At 37.1% G+C, this 21,683-nt stretch overlaps 5 protein-coding genes across 6 annotated transcripts in view; 3 read left to right on the top strand and 2 right to left on the bottom strand.

The window, feature by feature from the left end:
* The window catches only part of LOC125230797 (bone morphogenetic protein receptor type-1B), a 124,094-nt gene extending 114,535 nt beyond the window's left edge, over positions 1–9,559 (bottom strand). Inside the window, exon 1 of the mRNA XM_048136014.1 lies at positions 9,476–9,559. Coding sequence (XP_047991971.1) covers positions 9,476–9,479 — 4 coding nt within the window. The 5' untranslated portion in view covers positions 9,480–9,559. The remainder of the gene's footprint in view (positions 1–9,475) is intronic.
* A 440-nt stretch (positions 9,560–9,999) lies between these two features.
* Positions 10,000–12,745, top strand: LOC125230979 (60S ribosomal protein L34-like). The gene is made up of 3 exons (XM_048136299.1): positions 10,000–10,026; positions 10,162–10,233; positions 12,413–12,745. Exons 2-3 carry the CDS (start codon positions 10,169–10,171, stop codon positions 12,705–12,707), a joined length of 360 nt encoding a protein of 119 aa, XP_047992256.1. The 5' UTR covers positions 10,000–10,026; positions 10,162–10,168; the 3' UTR covers positions 12,708–12,745.
* Positions 12,746–13,124: 379 nt separating this feature from the next.
* LOC125230976 (serine/threonine-protein kinase RIO3) lies at positions 13,125–15,659 on the top strand. The gene is made up of 2 exons (XM_048136296.1): positions 13,125–14,597; positions 15,063–15,659. Exons 1-2 carry the CDS (start codon positions 13,257–13,259, stop codon positions 15,495–15,497), a joined length of 1,776 nt encoding a protein of 591 aa, XP_047992253.1. The 5' UTR covers positions 13,125–13,256; the 3' UTR covers positions 15,498–15,659.
* A 126-nt stretch (positions 15,660–15,785) lies between these two features.
* On the bottom strand, positions 15,786–18,819 carry LOC125230977 (60S ribosomal protein L8-like). 2 transcript variants are annotated; one of them, XM_048136298.1, is made up of 2 exons: positions 17,452–18,819; positions 15,786–17,246 (listed from the first exon to the last, which is right to left on the bottom strand). In XM_048136298.1, the coding sequence occupies exon 2, from the start codon at positions 16,554–16,556 to the stop codon at positions 15,795–15,797; it is 762 nt and encodes a 253-aa protein (XP_047992255.1). In that variant the 5' UTR covers positions 16,557–17,246; positions 17,452–18,819; the 3' UTR covers positions 15,786–15,794. The 2 variants fall into 2 exon arrangements, with proteins under 2 accessions (XP_047992255.1, XP_047992254.1); XM_048136297.1 differs by having other exon boundaries at positions 16,998–17,246; positions 17,452–18,813.
* A 969-nt stretch (positions 18,820–19,788) lies between these two features.
* LOC125231139 (serine/threonine-protein kinase RIO1-like) lies at positions 19,789–21,666 on the top strand. The gene is made up of 2 exons (XM_048136499.1): positions 19,789–20,782; positions 21,093–21,666. Exons 1-2 carry the CDS (start codon positions 20,048–20,050, stop codon positions 21,291–21,293), a joined length of 936 nt encoding a protein of 311 aa, XP_047992456.1. The 5' UTR covers positions 19,789–20,047; the 3' UTR covers positions 21,294–21,666.
* Positions 21,667–21,683: the final 17 nt, after the last annotated feature.

A 21,683-nucleotide genomic window follows, 5' to 3' on the forward strand; every position in this document is an offset into this window, starting at 1 on the left:
ACAGAAGGCTAGTACCTAAATGTACAATATAATAAAATACATATACTACAAATATAAAAACTATGATAGACTACATATACTAATAAATACAACAATATATGAGATATAACTATGGAGACCATTTCAACGACATGAAATTTCTTGGAAAACAGAAAGTTTATGAAGTAGACAAATAATGATCCTTCAACATTTTTTTAAAAATGGGGACATACTTACTTACCTACTTCCGATGGCACTACAACCCTTTGTGGGTCTTGGATCGACATAAATTTAGCTTTATATTAATACACGTTATGTATTAAAAACATTATATCCCGAGACGGGTTTAGAATCTTACCACCCCCTTTCTTCCCGTGGGTGTTGTAGACGTCGATTGTGGGATATAGGTTAAATTGTGGCGTAGGCGCAAGGCTGGCAATTTGTCACTACAATGTCACCATTTGTATTTCTTTCAACTCCTTTTTGCCAAGAGTGGCACTGAAACTAGAGTAGTTCATGTGCTCTGCCTACCCCTTTATGGGATACCTAGGCGAGATTATATGTATGTTTTAAAAAAAGAAAACCGCTATATATTCGACCATGTTTACTTGGCATTATCTTCATCCTTATAAACTTTTACTTTATAATTCTAATAAAATACGAGACCCTCAACGCCAACACAAATACCTCATTTAGGATTTTAGACCCAAAAATCCGACATGTTTTTCAAATTAAAAGTGTGAATCCTTTAAATACGTCGTAAAGACGGAAAGAGGCCATTAAGTTGGCTTACCGTCCTCAGCGGAGTTCCAAAATAAATAATATGATGGTATTAGGACCGAAGGATACGGGGAGAATAAATAACAGGATTATCGAGAGATCAGTGTCGATATAAGAGGCATCGTTTGAAATTACTTAACTAGGTTATTCTTATATTTGTGGTTGAGATCCGAGTACCGAATATTGCGATCGATATCAACAATATTTTATGTTGGAGATTTATTAGATATTTACGATATATTATAAGGGATATTATTATGAACAGAAGCAGCCAAAATATAACCATATTTTTTAACCCCCGACGCAAAAACGGTGTTATAAGTTTGACGTGTCTGTCTGTGTGTGTGTGTGTGTGTCTGTTTGTTTGTCTGTCTATCTGTCTGTGTGTGTGACTGTCTGTGGCATCGTAGCTCCCGAACGGGTGAACCGATCTGGATTTAGTTTTTTTTTTGTCTGAAAGCTGAGCAAGTCAGGAGTGTTCTTAGCCATGTTTTTAAAGACACGTATTGTACTATTATATATTCTGTGCACGTACTTATACAGTATACAGATAATATATCCAAAACATGCAGGCGAAGTTTTTATCTTATGCATATTGGGTACGACAAAACAAAGCGAAGGCAACATTTAAAAACGTAATAAAATCCTACGTAAAATCGTTTGAATAGTTTTAAAAGAAAATCATAAAAGCTCATGTAATTCTAAACGCTATTACATAAAAACAACGAGAAACAAGACCAAAACAAACGCGTCTAGCCGTCTCCATAACAATTCGTTACGCCCATATCGGGTGTTCAAATCGCAATGCTTACATTACAGAAACCCACGTGTTCGAGTCCATGCTCATTCGATTCAGTGTAAAATTGCTTTAATATCGAGCTTACATCGATGCTCATGCCCACACCCAAGACAGCTATCTGGAGATCTCCTCGCTTCGAATGTTAGCGGGTATGTTATCTGCCCCTACGACCCCACTCAACTATTCATATGGTCTTGAGACTCTTGAGATACATAAAGATCTTGAATTCATTATGTTGATAGCGCGAATTAATTTTATATTATCGAAAATCGATAGACAAGTTTCTTGAATGCTTATGAAAAATTAATATTGATCAATCTGAAATGCTGAGGTATAAATTAATAATGCATGGAACAAGAATGTTTGAGACGACTGTTTTAAATATGTATCTATTTATTATGGATTGTTTAATAAGATGTAATGTAACAAACCCGCTGATGTAATCGTTATAGATACCTACATTCGAGATCTATCGTTCACTCAGTCAGCGGTTCCAACGAACGCTTAAGCGCAATTAAAAATAAATTGCAATCTCCATTAGAAATACATTGCTGGATAAACTAAACAAGATGTCTAGCTCCATCCTTATCCAGAGCATTCCCAGTTTCCCACGACAATCAACCGACTGGAAAAACGGTCAATAAATGAATTGCAGTCAAACAAACAAGTACACGGACGCAGATCCAAATCAGGTCTCGCAGTCTGAACGCATAATGTTGTATGGCTATCCATACATTGTTTAAACCTAAACAAAGGCTTGTTGTAGAACAAATACCTCATTTTAGAGAGGTAAACGGCCCGATGTGTAAACTTTGTCCGTATTTCCTTTCGGTCGTCGGCTGGTAAACAAAACGGCGCGGCGCGTGCGCGTGGATTTGTACGTAGTCACAACGAAAGAATCGTGACGTCAGACGATGCGAATAAATTTGGAAGTGATCCATATTATTTAGAACGGAATGTTTGACGGTCTGCAAATGCCAGGATACTGATGAGACTGATACTATATCTTTTTATTTCATACACAACATCAAACGCGATCAGCAAAAGCACAACCACAAAACTCCTAGAGGCAATTGGAGTCAAAGGTCTGCTCCGGAAAAATGTAGACTTCAGAGATCTTGAAATTGCCTACTAGTTGTTGTGGTAGTAGCCAATTACCCACTTTAGTAAAATAATAAATGAGAAGTGACTATTTTATAGCTCCTTTTATAGCATGACAAGCTGCCGTTGTCAGAAGTCTAACATTAAACAACTAATAGCAATTATAAATCTTATGAAGTAATAACGACACCTGCCAGACGAAATTAAACCTTTATACTGAGGTTCACATGCCTGTAACTTTAAAACATAATATTGTATCTTGACATTTCTCGGCTTATCTGGTGGTATCAAAGCATATGAAAGCTCAGGATGATAATCTAAATATCGCAGCTTATATCATATATCGTCAAGATAAAAATCATTACCATGATCAAATTCTTAAAATCTCTACAAGCTTATCGCTTTCATTAATCCAATGGCCGGAGCTAAACGATCGGTGGCAGGTTCAATTCAATTTATGTATCGCTCAATCTGGCTTTAGATATTCTGTAAATGATGTTTTTTGGCTCGACAACAACAATACTCGTGTTTTTGGGATTTATCAGATCGGAGCTACGGATCGATGCATTGTTAATGGAGTTTTGAAATGGACAATACGTTGGTCCATTAGGATCACTGCTCGCCTGATGAATTTAACTATAAATTTGGTGAGCATTGTCGGAGGACTGCTACGTCAGCCACTCTACCCTTGATAATATCGTAAGGGACACATAATTAAAAAGGGGCCATGCACAGGGCAGTCAATTTGGTATAAAAACCAGCGCATAAGACAATTAATACAGAATAAGAGCCCAGAATCTGCTGGAGCAGCGGAAGTATAATTGAATATTTATTGTATCAGGGCACTGTAAGTCCCCAAATACCAATACATATTACCAATAGTATAGATAGATAGTAAATACCATTGGTCCAGCCGGTATGCGTTTCTTGCAAACAGATTCCATTCCATAAATGCAAGTATATCTTGTTAAGCCTAGTTTGGTTTCACGTGAATTTGCCTTATTTACATAAGAAAGAGCCACTTCCTTTTAGCGTTCAGAACTAGGCCACTCCTTTTCGAGTATATTTAATGAGTTAAACACCAAAAATATTCAGCTTGCTTATTCAAAGGTCAGAGAAACGGTAAGGACTAAAAGTTGGATTTTGGACTTGTTTCTTTGTTTGAACTGTTCGAAACAGTGGCGTCGTAGTCGTAGCGTAGCAATTGACTGTAAACGTAATAAAGATTTTTCTTAATTTGGTTGCATATTTTTGATAACATAAGTAACATATCATAAGGTTTATGAATGTAAAAACAAATAGTAGGCGAATAAAAGTGGCAAAATGTTCATTAATTAAGAGATTAAAATTTTAAGTCCGTCTAACCTTAGACCCCACATCACAAACTAATGCTACTCAAGATGTAAATTTTAAAAACCATTTCAGAAAGTCACAATATGATGTTTCCATTACAAGTTGCAGCAATGCAGGGGGCTGGGCGCATTGTACATTGTCACTTGGAGGAGAGTTGACGCCTCTCGAGCATAGCTCCGGAATACAATGGGGGAGTGGGCGAGACGGCCTTTGAGCAGGTTCGGGGGATTAATGGGGGCAGGTTTGTAAACGCTTATGTTGTACAGTCAAGGACATAAATATGGGAAGTACAGTCGACTGCTGCTGATAGCGTACGATTGCAGCAGATCCACAAAAGCTTGGACATCCGAGTGGAAGTGTTTCACGCGAATATACATTTCGTGCTTGATGTAGTAAATGACGTATAATAAAAATTGGTCAGTGTTGAGACTGTTATGGGCATTTATAAATTAGTTTGATTTGATGTTAATTATTTTGACTGATGACTTCGAATGTCGCCATAAGAGAAAATCTGTTTTTTTTAGCAATCTAGCAGCAATGCAGAAGTGGTTGGAAATGGAAAAATATGCTACTCAATAGTGGCGAAATATATACCTATATTGATCAGGCGCTCATCATCCTACTAATTTGTTTGACAATTTTCCTCATTATTCAATGATATATTGAATAATGAGATTAGCTTTATTGAAATATTCGGATTAAGGATCCCAATATTTCAATAAAGCTAGAGTATAATTGCTGATATTATATATATACTCAGGTAATATCCATAAAAAAATATGATACGTCTTGTAATTGTTTCACTGTTAAAGCAAGTTTAATTATTCAATTTGCCTTGTATCTGGCCATAGAACAGGGCAAAGATCAGTAAAATCACAGCTATATAAAGTCACGACTATATTTGCAACTGATTCACTATGAAAGTTCCCATAACTAGGACGCGACCTAGCAATACTTCATCTATGTTAGCAGTAAACAACTTGCAACTGAGATCACGAGGAAAACCGCAAACTTCGGAGAAAATAGAAGGATATGAATGATCTACTGTTCAGTTTATTTATTTATATTCATGACGCAATGTAAACTCTACGAGTTAATACGTGCAGCTTAAATGATATTGAAATACAACAAAATGTACCTAAGTAGAAAATATGCACATTAAGTAACAATATAATTTGTTACTTAATGTGCATATAGATCTTGTTCTTATACGGCTGCGAGCTCAGTCCTAACGAATCATATCTATGTTAATATCCGTTTATTGTTATTATTATTAAAGACGACCCATCTCAATGTCGGATGGTTCGGAGAAGCGTCTTTGTACGCTGCACTTATTCTGACACCTACGGCGCAGTTCAAATATAACCAGTACTTTAACATCACTAATTTGTGATGTTGCGAGGAAATGGAAGATGGTAACCCAAGCTGCAAGAACTATTTTGAACACCTCACTGAGGACCGTCATCTTGTCGAGCAAATTGGCTCAGGCGAGGCAAAGACGAGGCTGTTCGATCAGTGTAGACCCGGCGAAAATAATTAAAAATTAAAATCTTTCGCACTTAAGTACACATTATCAAGTGCGACGGAGAGGAAAAACTTTCGGGCTTCGCGATAGGCTCTAAGAATTAGTACACCTTCCAAGAAATCATGAATCTATTTACGTAATCTAAGTCCATGTACTGTTGCTGCGGTAAAGACAATGTATGTCGTATGTAAGTAGTTCTATTAAAATACTGGTTTTATGAAATGTACTGTGTACTCGATCCGATACAATGCATACCTGCAGGCAGGGCTGACAATCGCAGGTAGTATAGTGATAATTCATATTTTACGTTTATACGCATAAGAAAAGATTAAGGTGTTTAATTGTGGATATTATGTACCTGACTAACTACGTATGTAAATTACAGGAAATACTACTACCCATCGATCGATAGATAAAACTGGGCGCCAATAGTAAGAATATTAAATTTATTCAATCAATATATCATTTAATAACACATTATCTTAAATTGATTTGATACACACATGGTGAGAAATAAAGTTTTAGTGTTGACCTTTGAAATTCGTCCTACTAATGAAATAAAAATCTAATGGGATAAATCAACTAGGTAGTTTTTATATTTTTAGAAATAACACGCCAGTTAGTCTAGTGCTTAACCACTCTGCACTCTGCTACTGCACTATAAACGCACATCTAAGAAGTACCTGTTTCTAAAAATACCTCCGATCAGGATTCTCACATTAGTTACTCGGCAGCCCACAGCCCTGCGTAGGTACGTAAGCCCCCATATTACCTTAAATGGGTAACCACGAAATTGGATTCGACACGGGCCCGATTTATATGGGAGAATTAATCTTGATACCCCTTTTTAGGTGAGAATATCGCGTAAGAATGTGGCAGGAAATGTGGTTTAATTTTTATTGCTGTAGGAACACCTCTAGGTGTTCAATTCGTGTTTTTGTCTTGTAATACAAAGTTTCATAATTACGTGGCTACCTAAATCTAATTTTCTCCCGAATGTACTAGTTAATTTTGATACTACTACAGAAATCCATTAGAAAAAATAATAATAAAAAAGCCAATGGATAAAGATCAATCTTAGCATTTTTAGTCATCATCTATCATCATTTATTTTCCATGATTGTTACATTGTAGCATTTCATGTCATGGCCTTTAATTCATACCCCTATAGTTTTATGAAAGCTACTTATTTTACATTTTAAATTGACAAGGACTTATTGTCATGACATCAGGACCATTTTAACTCAATTGATCTAACAATTTGTATGATTCAAATACTACCAAGTCAAATCCAGTGATTCAAATTTCAATTAAAGTTGAATGAGAATTGGCACAGGCGCCACCGGGAATGATGAATAAACATGAATGTATGTCTAGCGGTTTTTAAACTGTGGGGCGCACTCCCCAGGGGCTCAAAAAGCTAAATTTAAGCCATATTACGAGGGCTGATTGAAAAGTTCGCGGCTTAAGTATGAAATCAAAACCAAAGTTTTTTTATAATATTTTTATTTCTCTACGTAGTCCCCGTTAAGGTCTTTGCACTTATTCCATCTGGATTCCAAAGCCATTATACCACTTTTAAAAAAAATTTCCTCCAGGCCTTCAAAATAGGTATCCACTTCAGCTTGGACCTCGTCGTTGGTCAAAAATTTCTTACCACCCATGTGTTTTTTTAAGTTTGGAAATAAATGGAAGTCCGATGGTGCCAAATCGGGTGAATAAGGCAGATGCGGCAATAATTCAAACCCGCAATTATGAATTTCTGCCATTGACTTTAGTGACGTATGCACGCGTGCATTGTCCTGGTGGAAAAGAACTTTCTTTGTCAGCACTCCAGGTCTTTTTACTTTTAAAGTCGACGTAAAAGTCGACGTAATCGACGTAAAAGTTCGCAATAATAGTCCGAGTTTATAGTCGTACCTTTTTGGAGATAGTCAACCATTATTACACCCTTTGCGTCCCAGAACACTGATGCCATAACTTTATTTGCCGGCAAAATGGCCTTTGCCTTTTTGGGTGGCGGAGATCCAGCACGAACCCACTGTTTTGATTGCTGTTTAGTCTCGGGCGTATAGTGGTAGACCCATGTCTCATCCATAGTAACATATCTGTCCAAAAAGTCTTGAGGGTCAGCTTCATACAGGTCTAGACAGTCGCGTGAAATTGTTAGACGAGTGATTTTTTGTTCCACTGAAAGGAGCTTTGGAACCCATCTCTTCCGACACCTTGGAAAACCCTAATTCGTTAACTATAATGTTTTGAGTTTTTTCATAGGAGATGCCTACGATGTCGGCTATTTCTCTCACTTTTAACCGTCGGTCTTGGATTATCGTTTTGCATACAGTTGCCACATTATTTGGATTGGTCGCAGTAGTTGGCCTCCCGGAGCGAGGGTCATCTGCGATACTGACTCGTCCACGCTTGAATTCAGCTGCCCACTTTTTTACCATCGTATATGATGGACCGGATTGCCCTAATGTACACTGCATATCTTCATAAATTTGTTTCGCAGTCAATCCTTTTTTATGGAGATATTTAATTACATCACGTTGCTCCAAATTATCCATTGTGAAAAAACTGCTTACACGTATTTTTAAATGAGAGGAAAAACTTATTTTAAAATATTGCATTTAATTTTATTGCAACAACAAGTGCAGTGATATACACGCATCAGCTATCAGCTGCTAGTGTATCAAATAATATAATAATAATAATTAAAATTTCGCGGGATGACAACTAAATAATGACAGTTCAAAATGACGGCAGAAAAAAGAAACTAAGTTTTTTTTTTAATGGTCAGGCCGCGAACTTTCCAATCAGCCCTCGTATAACGGATTTTTAATAAGACAACAGCTGACATTCATATTTATTTGAAAAGGGTAACTTACATAACAAAACCATTAGTATAATTCAGTATCAAAAAACATGGCATTCAAATTCTATGAAAGCCTTTCTTTTTTTTATACCACAAGTTGAAAGCTATTCTTAATGGTTCTTAACCATTAAGAATACTAATACTTAAGGATTATATTTTGAAATACTCCTCACCAATCTCACCATGTGCTATATATATATTTTCAGCTTGGAATGCAATACAAATTATATATATATCCCAAAAAGTTTCAGCAACATGTAGCAGTATAAAAACTATAAAACTTAAAAATATCTTCTTCTTTTAACTTCTGTAAGCAAGTCACAAACAAATGATAAATCCTACAAGGTTGGTATCAGAATGTCTTTCAAAAACAGTTTCCATGCAAGCAATGTTTTTGTTTACTATCTCCATGCACCCTTCCTAGATAAAGGAAACTGTACTGTAGTGACATCTATTGACAAATATGCTAACAGATCAGTGAGATAACAATACAAGCATCTTCTTGTTCAGTTATTTTAAGCAGCTTAAAAGAAATGTTTAGTTAAAATGGCATGTCAGATCTCATTAAAAAAAAATGAAATTGAATGCAAAAGATATTAGTATCTAACACTTCAAGTCATGAAGAAGGATATTGTAATCAATTCATTGCAGGTTTTATAATGTATATAAGTACTACAGTTATTTAATAATTTATAATAGATATACAATATGCGTTATTCCAAAAAAAAAGAGTTTGTAGTTAAGAAAAAACAAATTTAACTATAACTGGACAATTCGTTTTTTTTTGTTGTTGTAACAGTGGCACACGAATAACTCTTAGTTTTCGACAACAGGACAAGTTCTTAAAATTGGCTTTATTGCTATTAGATAACAGATTTATTTAAAGGTGTTACACATTAATTTACGTGCAGGTAAACTCTCTCAAAGGCCAGTAAGTCTGACAAACTAAAAGGATTCAGGTTTCAGTACATCAAGTTTGGGTACACAGCGGTTCGGCAAAATGAAGCTGTAACAACCAACTTATATTTTATATATAAAGGCATTAGAAAACCATAATACTCACCCATTATCAGCCAAAATTCACTTTAAAAACACGGTTCAGCAATACAAAACACAAATAACATCACCACAAACATCACACAGCGGCCATTTTACAATTTATGAGTTGCAAGTTTAAAAAAATACACTTGTTTTTTTTAAGGTTGTTTTCGTTGGTGGCAAACGGTCAAGTGAATAAATTTTATTTTACTGATTTGTACATTTTATTTTGTAATGAAAATTAAAAATCCTAATATAGATATATAAATCAGTCACTGGTTGAAAAATGAGCCATTTCCGATTTGGAAATGAATTTCTTAAGGCACTCGTTTATTTTAGAAAACCCAATGATCATTGAATCATTAGGTTTAGAAAACCCTGCAAATCACTTAATTCTAATATTTGTTTAATTATGTGAATATATTTTCCTTACTTCTTTCCTTATCATTTTTTTATTAAATTATCAATAGCTTTGATAAATTGTCTAATTTTTTTTTGTGCAAAGAGAACCAACCAACCAATGGTATTGCCAACGTAAAATCCATTTTTCTTTTCTTGTTAAGAGCTGTCAAAAAGGTTGGACATTTGTGTGTTTTTAAAAGATTTCAGAAAATCTATATTAATCCGGCGAATATCACTATAAAATTGATGCAGTAAATAGTGTATTACAGTGCCGTGTATGTGTAATTTATAATTTCCTTAATATTTCAGCTTCAAGATGGTGCAGCGGCTAACGTTCAGACGACGTCTGTCGTACAATACCAAATCAAACCAGAGGAGGATGTGAGTGTTTTTACTTGTTTTATGATGATAATCCTCTTGCAGACAACTCCAGGTAACTCAACTATGTGATAACTTACAAATATACATTTTACTATTTTAGAGTTTACCTTTAACATAACCTCTAAAGTCGGTAAATGGATTTGGTTCTAGTCCTAGGCAGATATATAAAATACACTGAACATGTGTCCTTACACTTGACTACTATTTTTATCCCATTTAACCCATTGGAAAAATGTCTAGCTTAATCTACAAAAAATTAACTTGTTTCTGTAAACTCAATTCACAGTGTTTTTCTCTCATGTTTATCAATCGTTTAGGTTAGAAATGTTTTAATACTTTCTAAAATGGTGGGTTCGCTCATTGTTAATATGTGAATTGTCAGCTTTGGTTATTTGTAAATAAGATAAGTGGAAAATTAGTCTGTTTTGAACCATGGTGTTTTCTGACACTTGGCCTACTTAGAGATTGAATGCCAAGTTTACTAAGTACGAGATTTCACAGAACTAGATAATTATATTTAACCTGTAGGCTCTCTTGGTCTCTTGGGACTAATGAGGAACTAATGTACAGTACAATCTCGATAATCCAGTAGTCAGGTGGTCTGGTGGTGGAACATCCAGTAATCAGGCACTAAAATAGAGATGCAAGTGATAATTTCAAGTGCAAGTTTACCATCTATGCGTAAATTATCAGTCAGACTTTACTTTAAAAGTGGCTAAAAAAAAGATAATGGTCTTTTTTTTTTTTACTTATTATTTTAGCAGTCTTTTTGATGAAATTATATGTAGAATGTCTCTAATTTCCAGTAATCCAAATTATCCACTAATCTGGCACCTCCGTGTCGAGAACAGTGCTGGATTATCGAAATTGTACTGTATATTCATTCACAGAGCATTTATATTTTGCATCCTTATACAACTTTTTTTTTAAACTGATGTGACGGAGTTTTGCTATGATTACCTAAAAAACATACTCAGCTCAGCTCAGTTACATTATTCACTCCTATAGTACCTAAAACTACATACTATTATTTTAATGTTTAATGTAAGTTACTTTAAAATATGTGTAGAATTGTAGATAACTCTGAAATTGCTTACAATTGTAATTTCAGAGTTTTGCTTCATCCTGGACCTTTTAAGTCAACCAAAGCAACTAAAGACTGACTTATCAGTTCTATTTATTTACCAAGAAGAGACACTTTACCACAGCCTTTCTAGCTGTCTGATAGTATACTTTTGTTATCTAGGAACCATATTAGGTGGGTGACATATAGCCCAGAGAAACAGTGGATCGTTGGAAAAAATAATTACAAACTAAAATAAAAACCAAGGTTATGGTATGGTGAATTTGATGTTCGGATTAGGCTGCTTATGAGTTATCAAGGCCCTACTGTATAATATAAATGAAATTTGAAATGGAAATAGTTTGAGCACTTTGAGCTCCAAGGAATGATATCATAAACATATACAGCTTCTTAAACTTAATAATTTTAAGATGTATTCCATGTCCAAATGCTTCATGTGAATTAAAGACCATTTTTACAGAATTTTTGTTAGAATTTCGGATTATTACATTTGACTCCATGAGGCAGGCACATATTTTGATCTGCTGTGGCAACAGCTGTGCTGTGATTACATTTTTATTGCCTGTGACCATAGCTATCTCTAAACTTTCTTTAACAAGTATGTAATTATAACCAACTAGTTTTTGCCCGAGGCTTCCCTCGTGTTAGAAAGAGACAAAAAGTAGTCTATGTCACTTTCCACCCCTTCAACTATATCCACTTAAAAAATCACGTCAATTCGTCGCTCCGTTTTGTCGTGAAAGATGGACAAACAGACACACACACACACACACACACACACATTCCTATTTATAATATTAGTATGGATTATTAATGTGTGCATTTACTTATTAGCTCCAAATTATATTATTAGACCTTGTGTTACAATAATAGAGTATGTATATATTATATATCCCACTGCTGGGCACAGCACAGGCCTCTCATGCATCAGAGGGCTCAGGCTATATTCCCCAGGCTAGCAGATTGGGGACCTCACATAAACTTTTGAATGGCTATGCAGATTATAAACATGATTTAGCACCACAGGCAGGTTTCCGCAACTACGACTGGCGCTTGCGTAAACTAAATACTTACCTATCTGTTTCAAAATTCCAGAGTGCGCACCCCTGGCGGCCGCCTAGTCTACCAATACGTCAAGAAACCCAAGAAGATCCCGAGATGCGGCAACTGCAAGAGCAAGCTCCGCGGCATACAGCCGGCGCGCCCCGCTGAGCGCTCCCGCCTCTGCTACCGCAAGAAGACCGTCAAGCGCGCGTACGGCGGCGTGCTGTGCCACAAGTGCGTCAAGCAGCGCATCGTGCGCGCCTTCCTCATTGAGGAGCAGAAACTGGTGAAGGTTTACAAAGCGCAACAGGCCAACCCCAGGATCAGCAAGAAGGCCGCGAAATGAGTTTGTTAGGGAATAAATAATAAAAGCTAAAAATCAAATGGTAGTATCATTATATCACATAAAGACGGAATTTGCTCGTATGGTAAGCGAATAACCTGTGAAAATGTCCTTGTACAAAAATGATAATGTGGTATATAGCTTTAGCTTTGAAAACTGCACATTTTGTTTTGAGAATGAAATAAGAGAGCTAGACCAAGCATACACTAATTAGTCGAACATTTTCTTGCTCAATCATATTAGGCCTATAACGGCTATAACACAATATGTAAGAGCAAGAGGCAGATATTTCACGTGTGCAGAGCCAAAAATTATACGTTTGGCTGTAAGTCGTTGCCTGTGCATATAAAAAAGTTTTCATAGTTTATGGTTTTTGACGTTTTGCTGTCTACAACTCTACATTGTCTGTGACTGAAGTTTTATAATCTGTGGTTCACTAAATTTACCGTACATCGTGTAGATAATTATTGTGAAATTATTTATTTTATCCTAAATCTCTATTTATTTCGTTTAGAAACGTCTGTGATATTGTTATCTAATAAGTTTAATAAAATGTCGAATCCCTGGAAGAAAGTTGCAGCGCCCGTGGTAGCAGAAAACTTATCGGACATAATGTCTGAACAATATGCAAAAGGACTACAGGTCCAAGAAGAAATAAAGTTCGCGGAGCTGATATCTGATCAGCAAGTGTGTCCCTCGTCATCGGATGATATTCCCCCAGAGATCCTGCAGCAGTTACAGGATGCAAACTTGACAGAATACTGCGATTCAGATGCTATTATTGCAAAAGTGTTGCAATGTCAATTCGACAAAGAATACGATGACGAAATCAAGAGAGTCGAAAAGAAGCGGAACGGAGATGCCAAAGTTTCCGTGTCATATGATAACTACCGCAATGTGCCTGAAAATCTGGTCTACGACACTGATTCGGAAGATGAAGATGTCGATGTTGCAGCCAAGAAAGATTGGGATCGGTTTGAGACTAACGAGAAGGAATACGCGAGTCTGCCGAAGCGCGGGTATATTATCAAAGATGGAGAGATGGTAACCAAGCACGACAGCGTTATCAACGGCCGCCGGAACGCGTGCCGCATCATGGCCTTCCCGCCCGAGGTGTGTACGGGCGACGGCGCCGGGTTCGACATGAAACTGCCAAACTCTGTGTTCAACCATTTGAAGGAACAAACTAGACATCATCAGTCGCGTAGGCCTAAGATGTTGGACCGAAAAGAGAGTCAAGCTACTGCTGAAATGGGTCTCGATGAAGCTACTCGCCTCATCCTTTTCAAGCTCATTAACAATGGAATGTTAGAGGATATTAACGGTATAATCTCAACCGGGAAGGAGTCAGTCGTACTCCATGCTAATAGCGATCCTTCATTCCCAGACATGATCCTGCCTAAAGAATGTGCCATCAAAGTGTTCAAAACAACTTTGAATGAGTTCAAAACTCGCGATAAATATATTAAAGCTGATTACCGCTTCAAAGACCGCTTTTCTAAGCAAAACCCAAGGAAAATTGTTCACATGTGGGCTGAGAAAGAGATGCATAACATGATGAGGATGCAGAAGATCGGATTGAACTGCCCGGACATGATTTGTCTGAAGAAACATATCCTAGTCATGTCTTTCATTGGCAGGGATAATAAGCCTGCACCAAAGCTGCGAGATGCAATCCTAAGCCCTGAAAAATGGGAGAGTGTATACAAGGAGGTTGTAGATGGTGTTCACAAGCTGTACAAGGAGGGGCACATGATCCATGCGGACCTGTCGGAGTACAACATCCTGTGGTGGGAGAACAAGTGCTGGTTCATTGATGTGTCACAGTCTGTGCAGCCGGACCATCCTAATGGACTGGAGTTCCTGCTCAGAGATTGCCGTAACATCAGCAATGTAAGAAATAATTTTACATAACATGATGGCTTTCGTATTCGTAAAGCGTAAAACTTATTACACAACATGACTATAAATAGTTTTATCCACATTAAAAACAAACTTGTTTATCTATCAACTCAAGGTCATCTCATGAACCCACTTTGTGCAATTCTAACTCATTACATTTTAATATGCAAGATTACACTATATTATAATTATATACTAGCTTTTGCCCGTGGCTTCGCTCGCGTTAGAAAGACAAAAAGTAATAGCCTATGTCACTCTCCATCCCTTCAACTACCTTCACTTAAAAAAAACACGTCAATTCGTCGCTTCGTTTTGCCGTGAAAGACGGACAATCAAACAGACACACACACTTTCCCATTTATAATATTAGTATGGATAATAATAAATTATACCAAGTTTGATAAATGATAACTGTTAGATACTTCTGTATTTTCATAAATATTTGTTACATTTCAGTTCTTTGAGAAAAAGGGGGTGCCCGACGTGAAGACAGCTGAAGAACTCTTCAAGTCCATCACAGGCTTTGAAGAAGTGGATGTCAACTTGCTGGAAGGAGTCCACACTACATACAATTCACTCTCCTCCCGTTTCGAAATAGCTCCGGATGACAACAGGAATGTGAGCTATCCGTTTGAATACTGCTGGAATAAGAGCAGCGAGTCAAAGCAAAAGAGTGACTCGGACGTTGATTCTGATGATGATGAGTTTGAGGAAATGTGGACTCAGTCGCTGAAGGCAAAGGCTGTTGATACTGCTACCAACTTTGGTAATGAAGTTACCGTATCTGAACCTACTACGTCTATAGTTGACAAAGAAGCCAACTTTGGCAATGTCATTGATGTTTCCTCAGTCGGGGATAAAGGTAGTACTGAGAAGGAGAAAAAGTCTTAAAAGATTGTGTAGAGTTCATGGTATACTCAATTTATAGAGTAAAGGTGCAGTTGCTTTTGAAAGCATAGCTACCTGTGGGTTAAGTAGGTGTTTGTATGAAATCTTTGGGTATGAGTTACTCTTTGTAAGTTACACAATAAAACTGCCACCTTTTACTGTTGACTTTGACTATAATATTTTAATTTTTGATACTCCATTCCCCAATTTAAAAAAAACTTCCTATAGGGTTGTAAAACTTGTGAAATAATAAGTCATTGTTTGTGCATCTCTTTATTTTTAATCTCTGACAATCACCCTTTATTTTCTGTGTAACACCCCACGAATCCTACCAGTCCTTCGTGCGGCTATGAGACCAACCTTGCGACCAGCCGATGCCACTCTCCTGACAGTCGAGGCCTTGCCAACGTGCTGATGATTCCCACCTCCGTGGGGATGCTCCACAGGATTCATAGCAACACCGCGGACGCGCGGCCAGCTGTTACGTTTCACTTTAAACTTTTTATACACCCGACCAGCTTTGAGTAAAGGCTTATCGATACGTCCACCACCAGCGACGATTCCAACCATTCCTCTATTTCCAGATGGCAAAACTTTCTTAACTCCAGATGGCAACTGAACTCTGGTTCTATTTTCGTTAAAATTGTGAGCAAGAACTGTAGCGAAATTGCCAGAACCACGTGCGAGCTTACCTCGGTCACCGAACTTCTCTTCCAAGTTGCAGACAATCGTTCCTTCAGGCATCACTCCTATCGGCATCACATTCCCAATTTGAAGCGCAGCTTTCTTCCCGTAGAAAACTAACTGGCCAGTACACAACCCTTCGGGGGCAATCAATAATTCTTTACAGATCTTCAACTTGTAAGGATCTCGGAAATGTATCATAGCTAGGGGCGCCCCACGGCCCGGGTCATGTATGATGTCTTTTACGACTCCCTTGATGTAATCATGTCGTTCCGCGAAGTCCAGAGAACGGAGTTTAGGAGCTCCTTTCCTCTTGTTGGTGTGAGAAACAAAGACGGAGCCAGCGCCTTTGCGCTGAGGACGAATTGTACGGCCCATGTTGTGCGAGGGAGGGATGCGCGTATAAAGAACGATCGATATAAGTACCTTTGTTATACTGTATTGCACAACAATATGAAAGTTTGAAATACTAGCGCGGCGCAAGGGTTGATGATATAAAGTTTTCAGGGAAGTTAAGGGCAGAATTCAAAATACGACCTTATGCCCTTGGTGACGGGTACATTTCTGTTTGAATTCAAAATTGTTTCGTTATGTTGGCTAAACTAAACATCTGTCATCTCATCTCTGAATCCTGGTAGCGTTTGTTTTGTTTTTGAATTTGGAACCTTTTGTTTCTCAACCAAAGTTCAAAATAAATTTAAAAAAATGTTCAGGTACTTGGTTAAGGTATAAGTATTAACAATTATCATTATTATCAAAATAAAATGCAAGTCGAGTGCCACAGTACACAATAAAAATTGTGCATAAAATTAAATTGAATCCATAATATCAGTCTTTATTGTTCAACATGTAAAAAAATTCAATATATTTAAAAAATCACTAGCGATTAGAAGTTTACGTAGCCAACATTTCATGAGGTGGTTTGTTCTTTTTCTGCTTATTCTTGACTTGTTTCCGATTATGCTTTAAGGCCAATAGGACTCCAGGATCTGGCTGCTCCACACCGGTGATGTACTTGAACAGGTTTAAGATTGACTTCACCTTAAGCAGCCCTTTGCTTTTGAAGAACTGTAAACAAATAATTATGTTTCATCAGCTGAGTGTGAGTTGAGAGCCCCACTCCCTCAAAATAGGATCTCATCAGAGGACAATTTTACTACATAACAGCCTTACTACTTATTTGTCAGGACTAATGTTGCAAATTAAAGGACCACATACACACTTTTTATAAATTTAATTAATTGATACTGGTTAGCCTGACTATAAAACTTACATGAGTAACATAGCAGCAATCCCTCATAAGCAGTTTCTGAGCTATCGGATGGCTCGTTTCCACAGATCGAGACAGACTGACAAAATACAGCTTATCCCTCCACCACAACATGTTTCTTGGAGACAGGTTCCCATGGACTCTCTTTGCATCATTATACATTTTGTACATGCTTGTAACAACATCTGTGTATATTTTCTCAGTAATTTTGAATGTTACTTCTTGGAGACTAGGAGCAGGTTTACCGTCATCACCAATAAAATCCATACTACCTACATTTTTTGATGGAGGAAACACATTGGGAACATTTATGTGTTTGAACATATGCCATGCACTTGCATATTCGTTTAGTATCCATTTCTCAATCATTTGTTTTCCAAACTGTTTATTATAAACTTTGAGCAGATATTCCCTAGGTTTTTCCTTAGGATCTGAGGGTTGATGTCCAGTACAGTGAAGTAGTACAGCCCTCTCTCCTGACATAATTGCACCATTAACACTTGTAAAGTAATTATATTTATCCACACTGTCATTAATTATAGATTGAGTTTCCTCGTCAAAATTGTATGCTGAAGGGACATAACACTTTCCATATTTTACTAACGTCTTTGGTCTCACTGATAGGAACTTTTCTTGGTTACTTCCTCTGTTATTGAGAACTCTACCATGTTTTAACTGGTGGCCTTTTATAGGTAATTTTGCACGACTTTCTAGTTTATAATCGTCATGATCAAAGTCGTAATAATCTGAGTCAAATTCATCGCTTTCAAAAAATTGTGACGGGCCTGTTACTTGTTCACTTTCCATTTCGAAATTGTTTCAATGTCTTAACTTAATTTAAATAATATCACAGGAGAATAATACTGAGTGCGCCGAACTAGGATAGAACTCTGAATGAATAGCAAAAGAGCTTTTAACTTTGTTTACTTGTTGCTCAATAATTGTCTAAGTATTGCACAACTATTAAATAAAGTGTGAAACAACAAAAGCAGTGGGTTGGGTGGCGAGAATTACGTGTATGAATTCATAGTGTTTTATCTCTTAACTGCCATCGGTATGCAATTATGATACTTAAGACAACGAAACAAAAACACATTGTTGAATAACAAACCAAAATGACAAGTTATGATGCTAGTGATGGTCAGCCTGCATCTCTGTCAAACTAGTTTTTTTTTAATGGACTAGCTACGAGTCTTAAGCCAATTAATAATTAATATAGTTTTACAATGTATTTGTGAATGCATACACATTTTTTAGTGTTTCGTAGTTTCCGTTCCTCAAAAAGTAAAAAAGGGACGAAACTTTGTTGTTCGTGCGACTAACAGAACCTTTAATCTCGGGAATGCGGTGAGGTATCTAGTTGAAGTAGATCCTCAGGGACCTGAGGGGTATCTTCTAAATCTTCTTAGTAGTTTGTGTGAGGGATATTTGCGTCATAATCTTAAAAAAAATTCATAATCTTAAAAAAAACTTGTATGCAATCTGACAGTTCAAACTGACACTGACAGATCTGAACTGTCAGATTGCATACAAGTTTTTTTTAAGATTATGAATTTTTAAGACTGTCTGTGGGGAGCCTAATAAAGTGAATGAAGCTAGGAACATACTACGCGGACGTCCGTCGTAAAACGACCGCGACCGCGACCTATCAGTGTGCACGGAACAAAACATCCAGAGAGCCAGATTTCGATCGGACGTCCGTGCTCTCAAGGCCACGTCCGCGTCCGTCGACCGATAGTTTGCACGGTTATGTGTATTTCCATTGTCCAGATTCCCGTCCGCGGTCGATTCACGACGGACGTCCGCGTAGTGTGTTCCTAGCTTGAGTCTTTTGAACGGAACATGATAGAACCATTAAGCTAGGAACATACTACGCGGACGTCCGTCGTCGATCGACCGCGGACGGGAATCTGGACAATGGAAGCTAGGAACATACTACGCGGACGTCCGTCGTTAATCGACCGCGGACGGGAATCTGGACAATGAAATTACACATAACCGTGCAAACTATCGGTCGACGGACGTGGACGTGGCCTTGAGCGCATGGACGTCCGATCGAAATCTGGCTCGCTGGATGTTTTGTTCCGTGCACACTGATCGGTCGCGGTCGCGGTCGTTTTACGACGGACGTCCGCGTAGTATGTTCCTAGCTTCAACCGTGCAAACTATCGGTCGACGGTCGTGGCCGTAGCCTTGAGCGCATGGACGTCCGATCGAAATCTGGCTCGTTGGATGTTTTGTTCCGTGCACACTGATCGGTCGCGGTCGATTTACGACGGACGTCCGCGTAGTATGTTCCTAGCTTTATGACCATATACATTCTTGTATAACATATAGAGTGTGTAACAGCCCTTTGAAGCTAAATCAAGCTCTAAAGTTGACAGGAAAAAGTTTTGTAAAACTTAAAATCATTGCGAAATGCGAAATAAAATGCCATAACATCAAAATAAGCCATCAGATCACACAGTGCAACGCAAATGCAACGTGACGTTACTTTGCTTGGTTTAAATAAGTTTTAGAAATTGTATACCGTGAGTGTTACATACATAATTACTCAAAGGTTACATACAAGGATAATATTAAAGTGGATCATAGCAACATGCAAAATTATTCAAATAAAGTTTACAAGGAAGAGCAGAAATATTTAGATGAGTTTAAACCAGTTTCTGATAACCATTCTAAAAAAAAACAAGTCACTCAACGAATGAAGGTAAAAGAGTATGACATTATTGAGAAGGAAAAAGCTATTGCTAGAGCACCTTCACAATATAAATTTGATAGCTCAACAACGCAAATTTTAGAAACGCTTATCACACTAAGACATGCAGGGGAATTCCATAATATTGTAGGTAAAGGACTAAACTCTGTTGTGATACATGCACATTGTCATAGAAATTATCATTTGTACTTCCCAGAAGGCAACGCTGTTAAAGTATACAAATTGACTAATGGTGTAGAAAAAAACAATGCTATATACAGGCGTGTGGAAAGGGAGTATGAACATTTGGAGATTTTACAGACACAGTATTTTTCTAACAATACTCCGCATCCAGTGTATAGAAATAAAAATGTTATTGTGATGAGTTTCATCGGATACGATCAGGAAACTGCACCGTCGATATCAACACTCCCACCTGAGAAGTTGAATGAAGCTTATGAAAAAATTGTGAAAGAGATAGACGCATGGTACAACAAATTGGGTTTAATACATGGGAGTCTTTCTGCTACTAAAATTGTTGGTAATAAGTATTTTATAGGCTGGTCACATTCTGTGAGGAAGGATCATCCGATGGCTTTCAGAAAGCTGATGAAAGACTGCCAGTTTGTTTCAGAGGTTAGTCATAATTCTTAGATACTAAATAGCCTAAAAGGAGCTAATAAGTAAATGACCAGATTTTGAATTTACTATGTTTCAATTTTATAATTTTGATTCTTGAAGATTGGTTGACTCATTGCATGCCACACTCGAAATTTTGAATACAAATCGGCAGTGTGGAATATGTTAAATTGACTGGATGTTGAGGTTAAACAATAAGTCAATTAGTAAATACAATGTATCAATAAGTCAATTAGTAAATACAATGTAATTAATCCTTGTGACTTATTTACAAATTCAAAATATTTTTTTTAATTTAACTTTTCAGTTCTTCAAAAGCAGAGGCGTCTTAGTGAAGAGTCCTGAAGAATTGTTCAAATTTATCACAGGGCGTGAGAAGATTAACAGCAAAGTTCTAGAAGTAGTACAGAAGGACTTATGGAAAACCTCACAGACATCTAACCATTCTAACCCCAACAGAAAAAGTACTAGTCATACTAAAACCACTCAAAATCGTTTTAAACGTTAATTAACAGAATAAAACAAAAAGGGCATTTGTAGCATAACTATGTTTTCATATATTAAATAATTTTATATTTTTACATTTGACTGTATCTTAAACCGAATCCCTCTACTACTCTTCTTAACTAGAAAAATTATAATATTTATAATGAATACAGATTTTTATTATAATTTAAAGGGCCGCAATTTCTGTCTCATACTATAATAAAAGGCTACAGTAGTGCGAAACGAATTGCCTTCATATTGTTACGGAACATACAAGTTTCTAATGGGGTGGCAAGTTGGCAACGCGCATGTGACACTCTTCGAGTTGCAGGCGTCCATAGGTTACGGTGACCGCTTTACATCAGGCGGGCTGTATGCTTGTTTGCCACCGACGTAGTATAAAATAAAATAA

Source organism: Leguminivora glycinivorella, chromosome 11 (genome assembly GCF_023078275.1).
Source record: "Leguminivora glycinivorella isolate SPB_JAAS2020 chromosome 11, LegGlyc_1.1, whole genome shotgun sequence".
NCBI classification, from domain to species: Eukaryota; Metazoa; Arthropoda; class Insecta; order Lepidoptera; family Tortricidae; genus Leguminivora; species Leguminivora glycinivorella.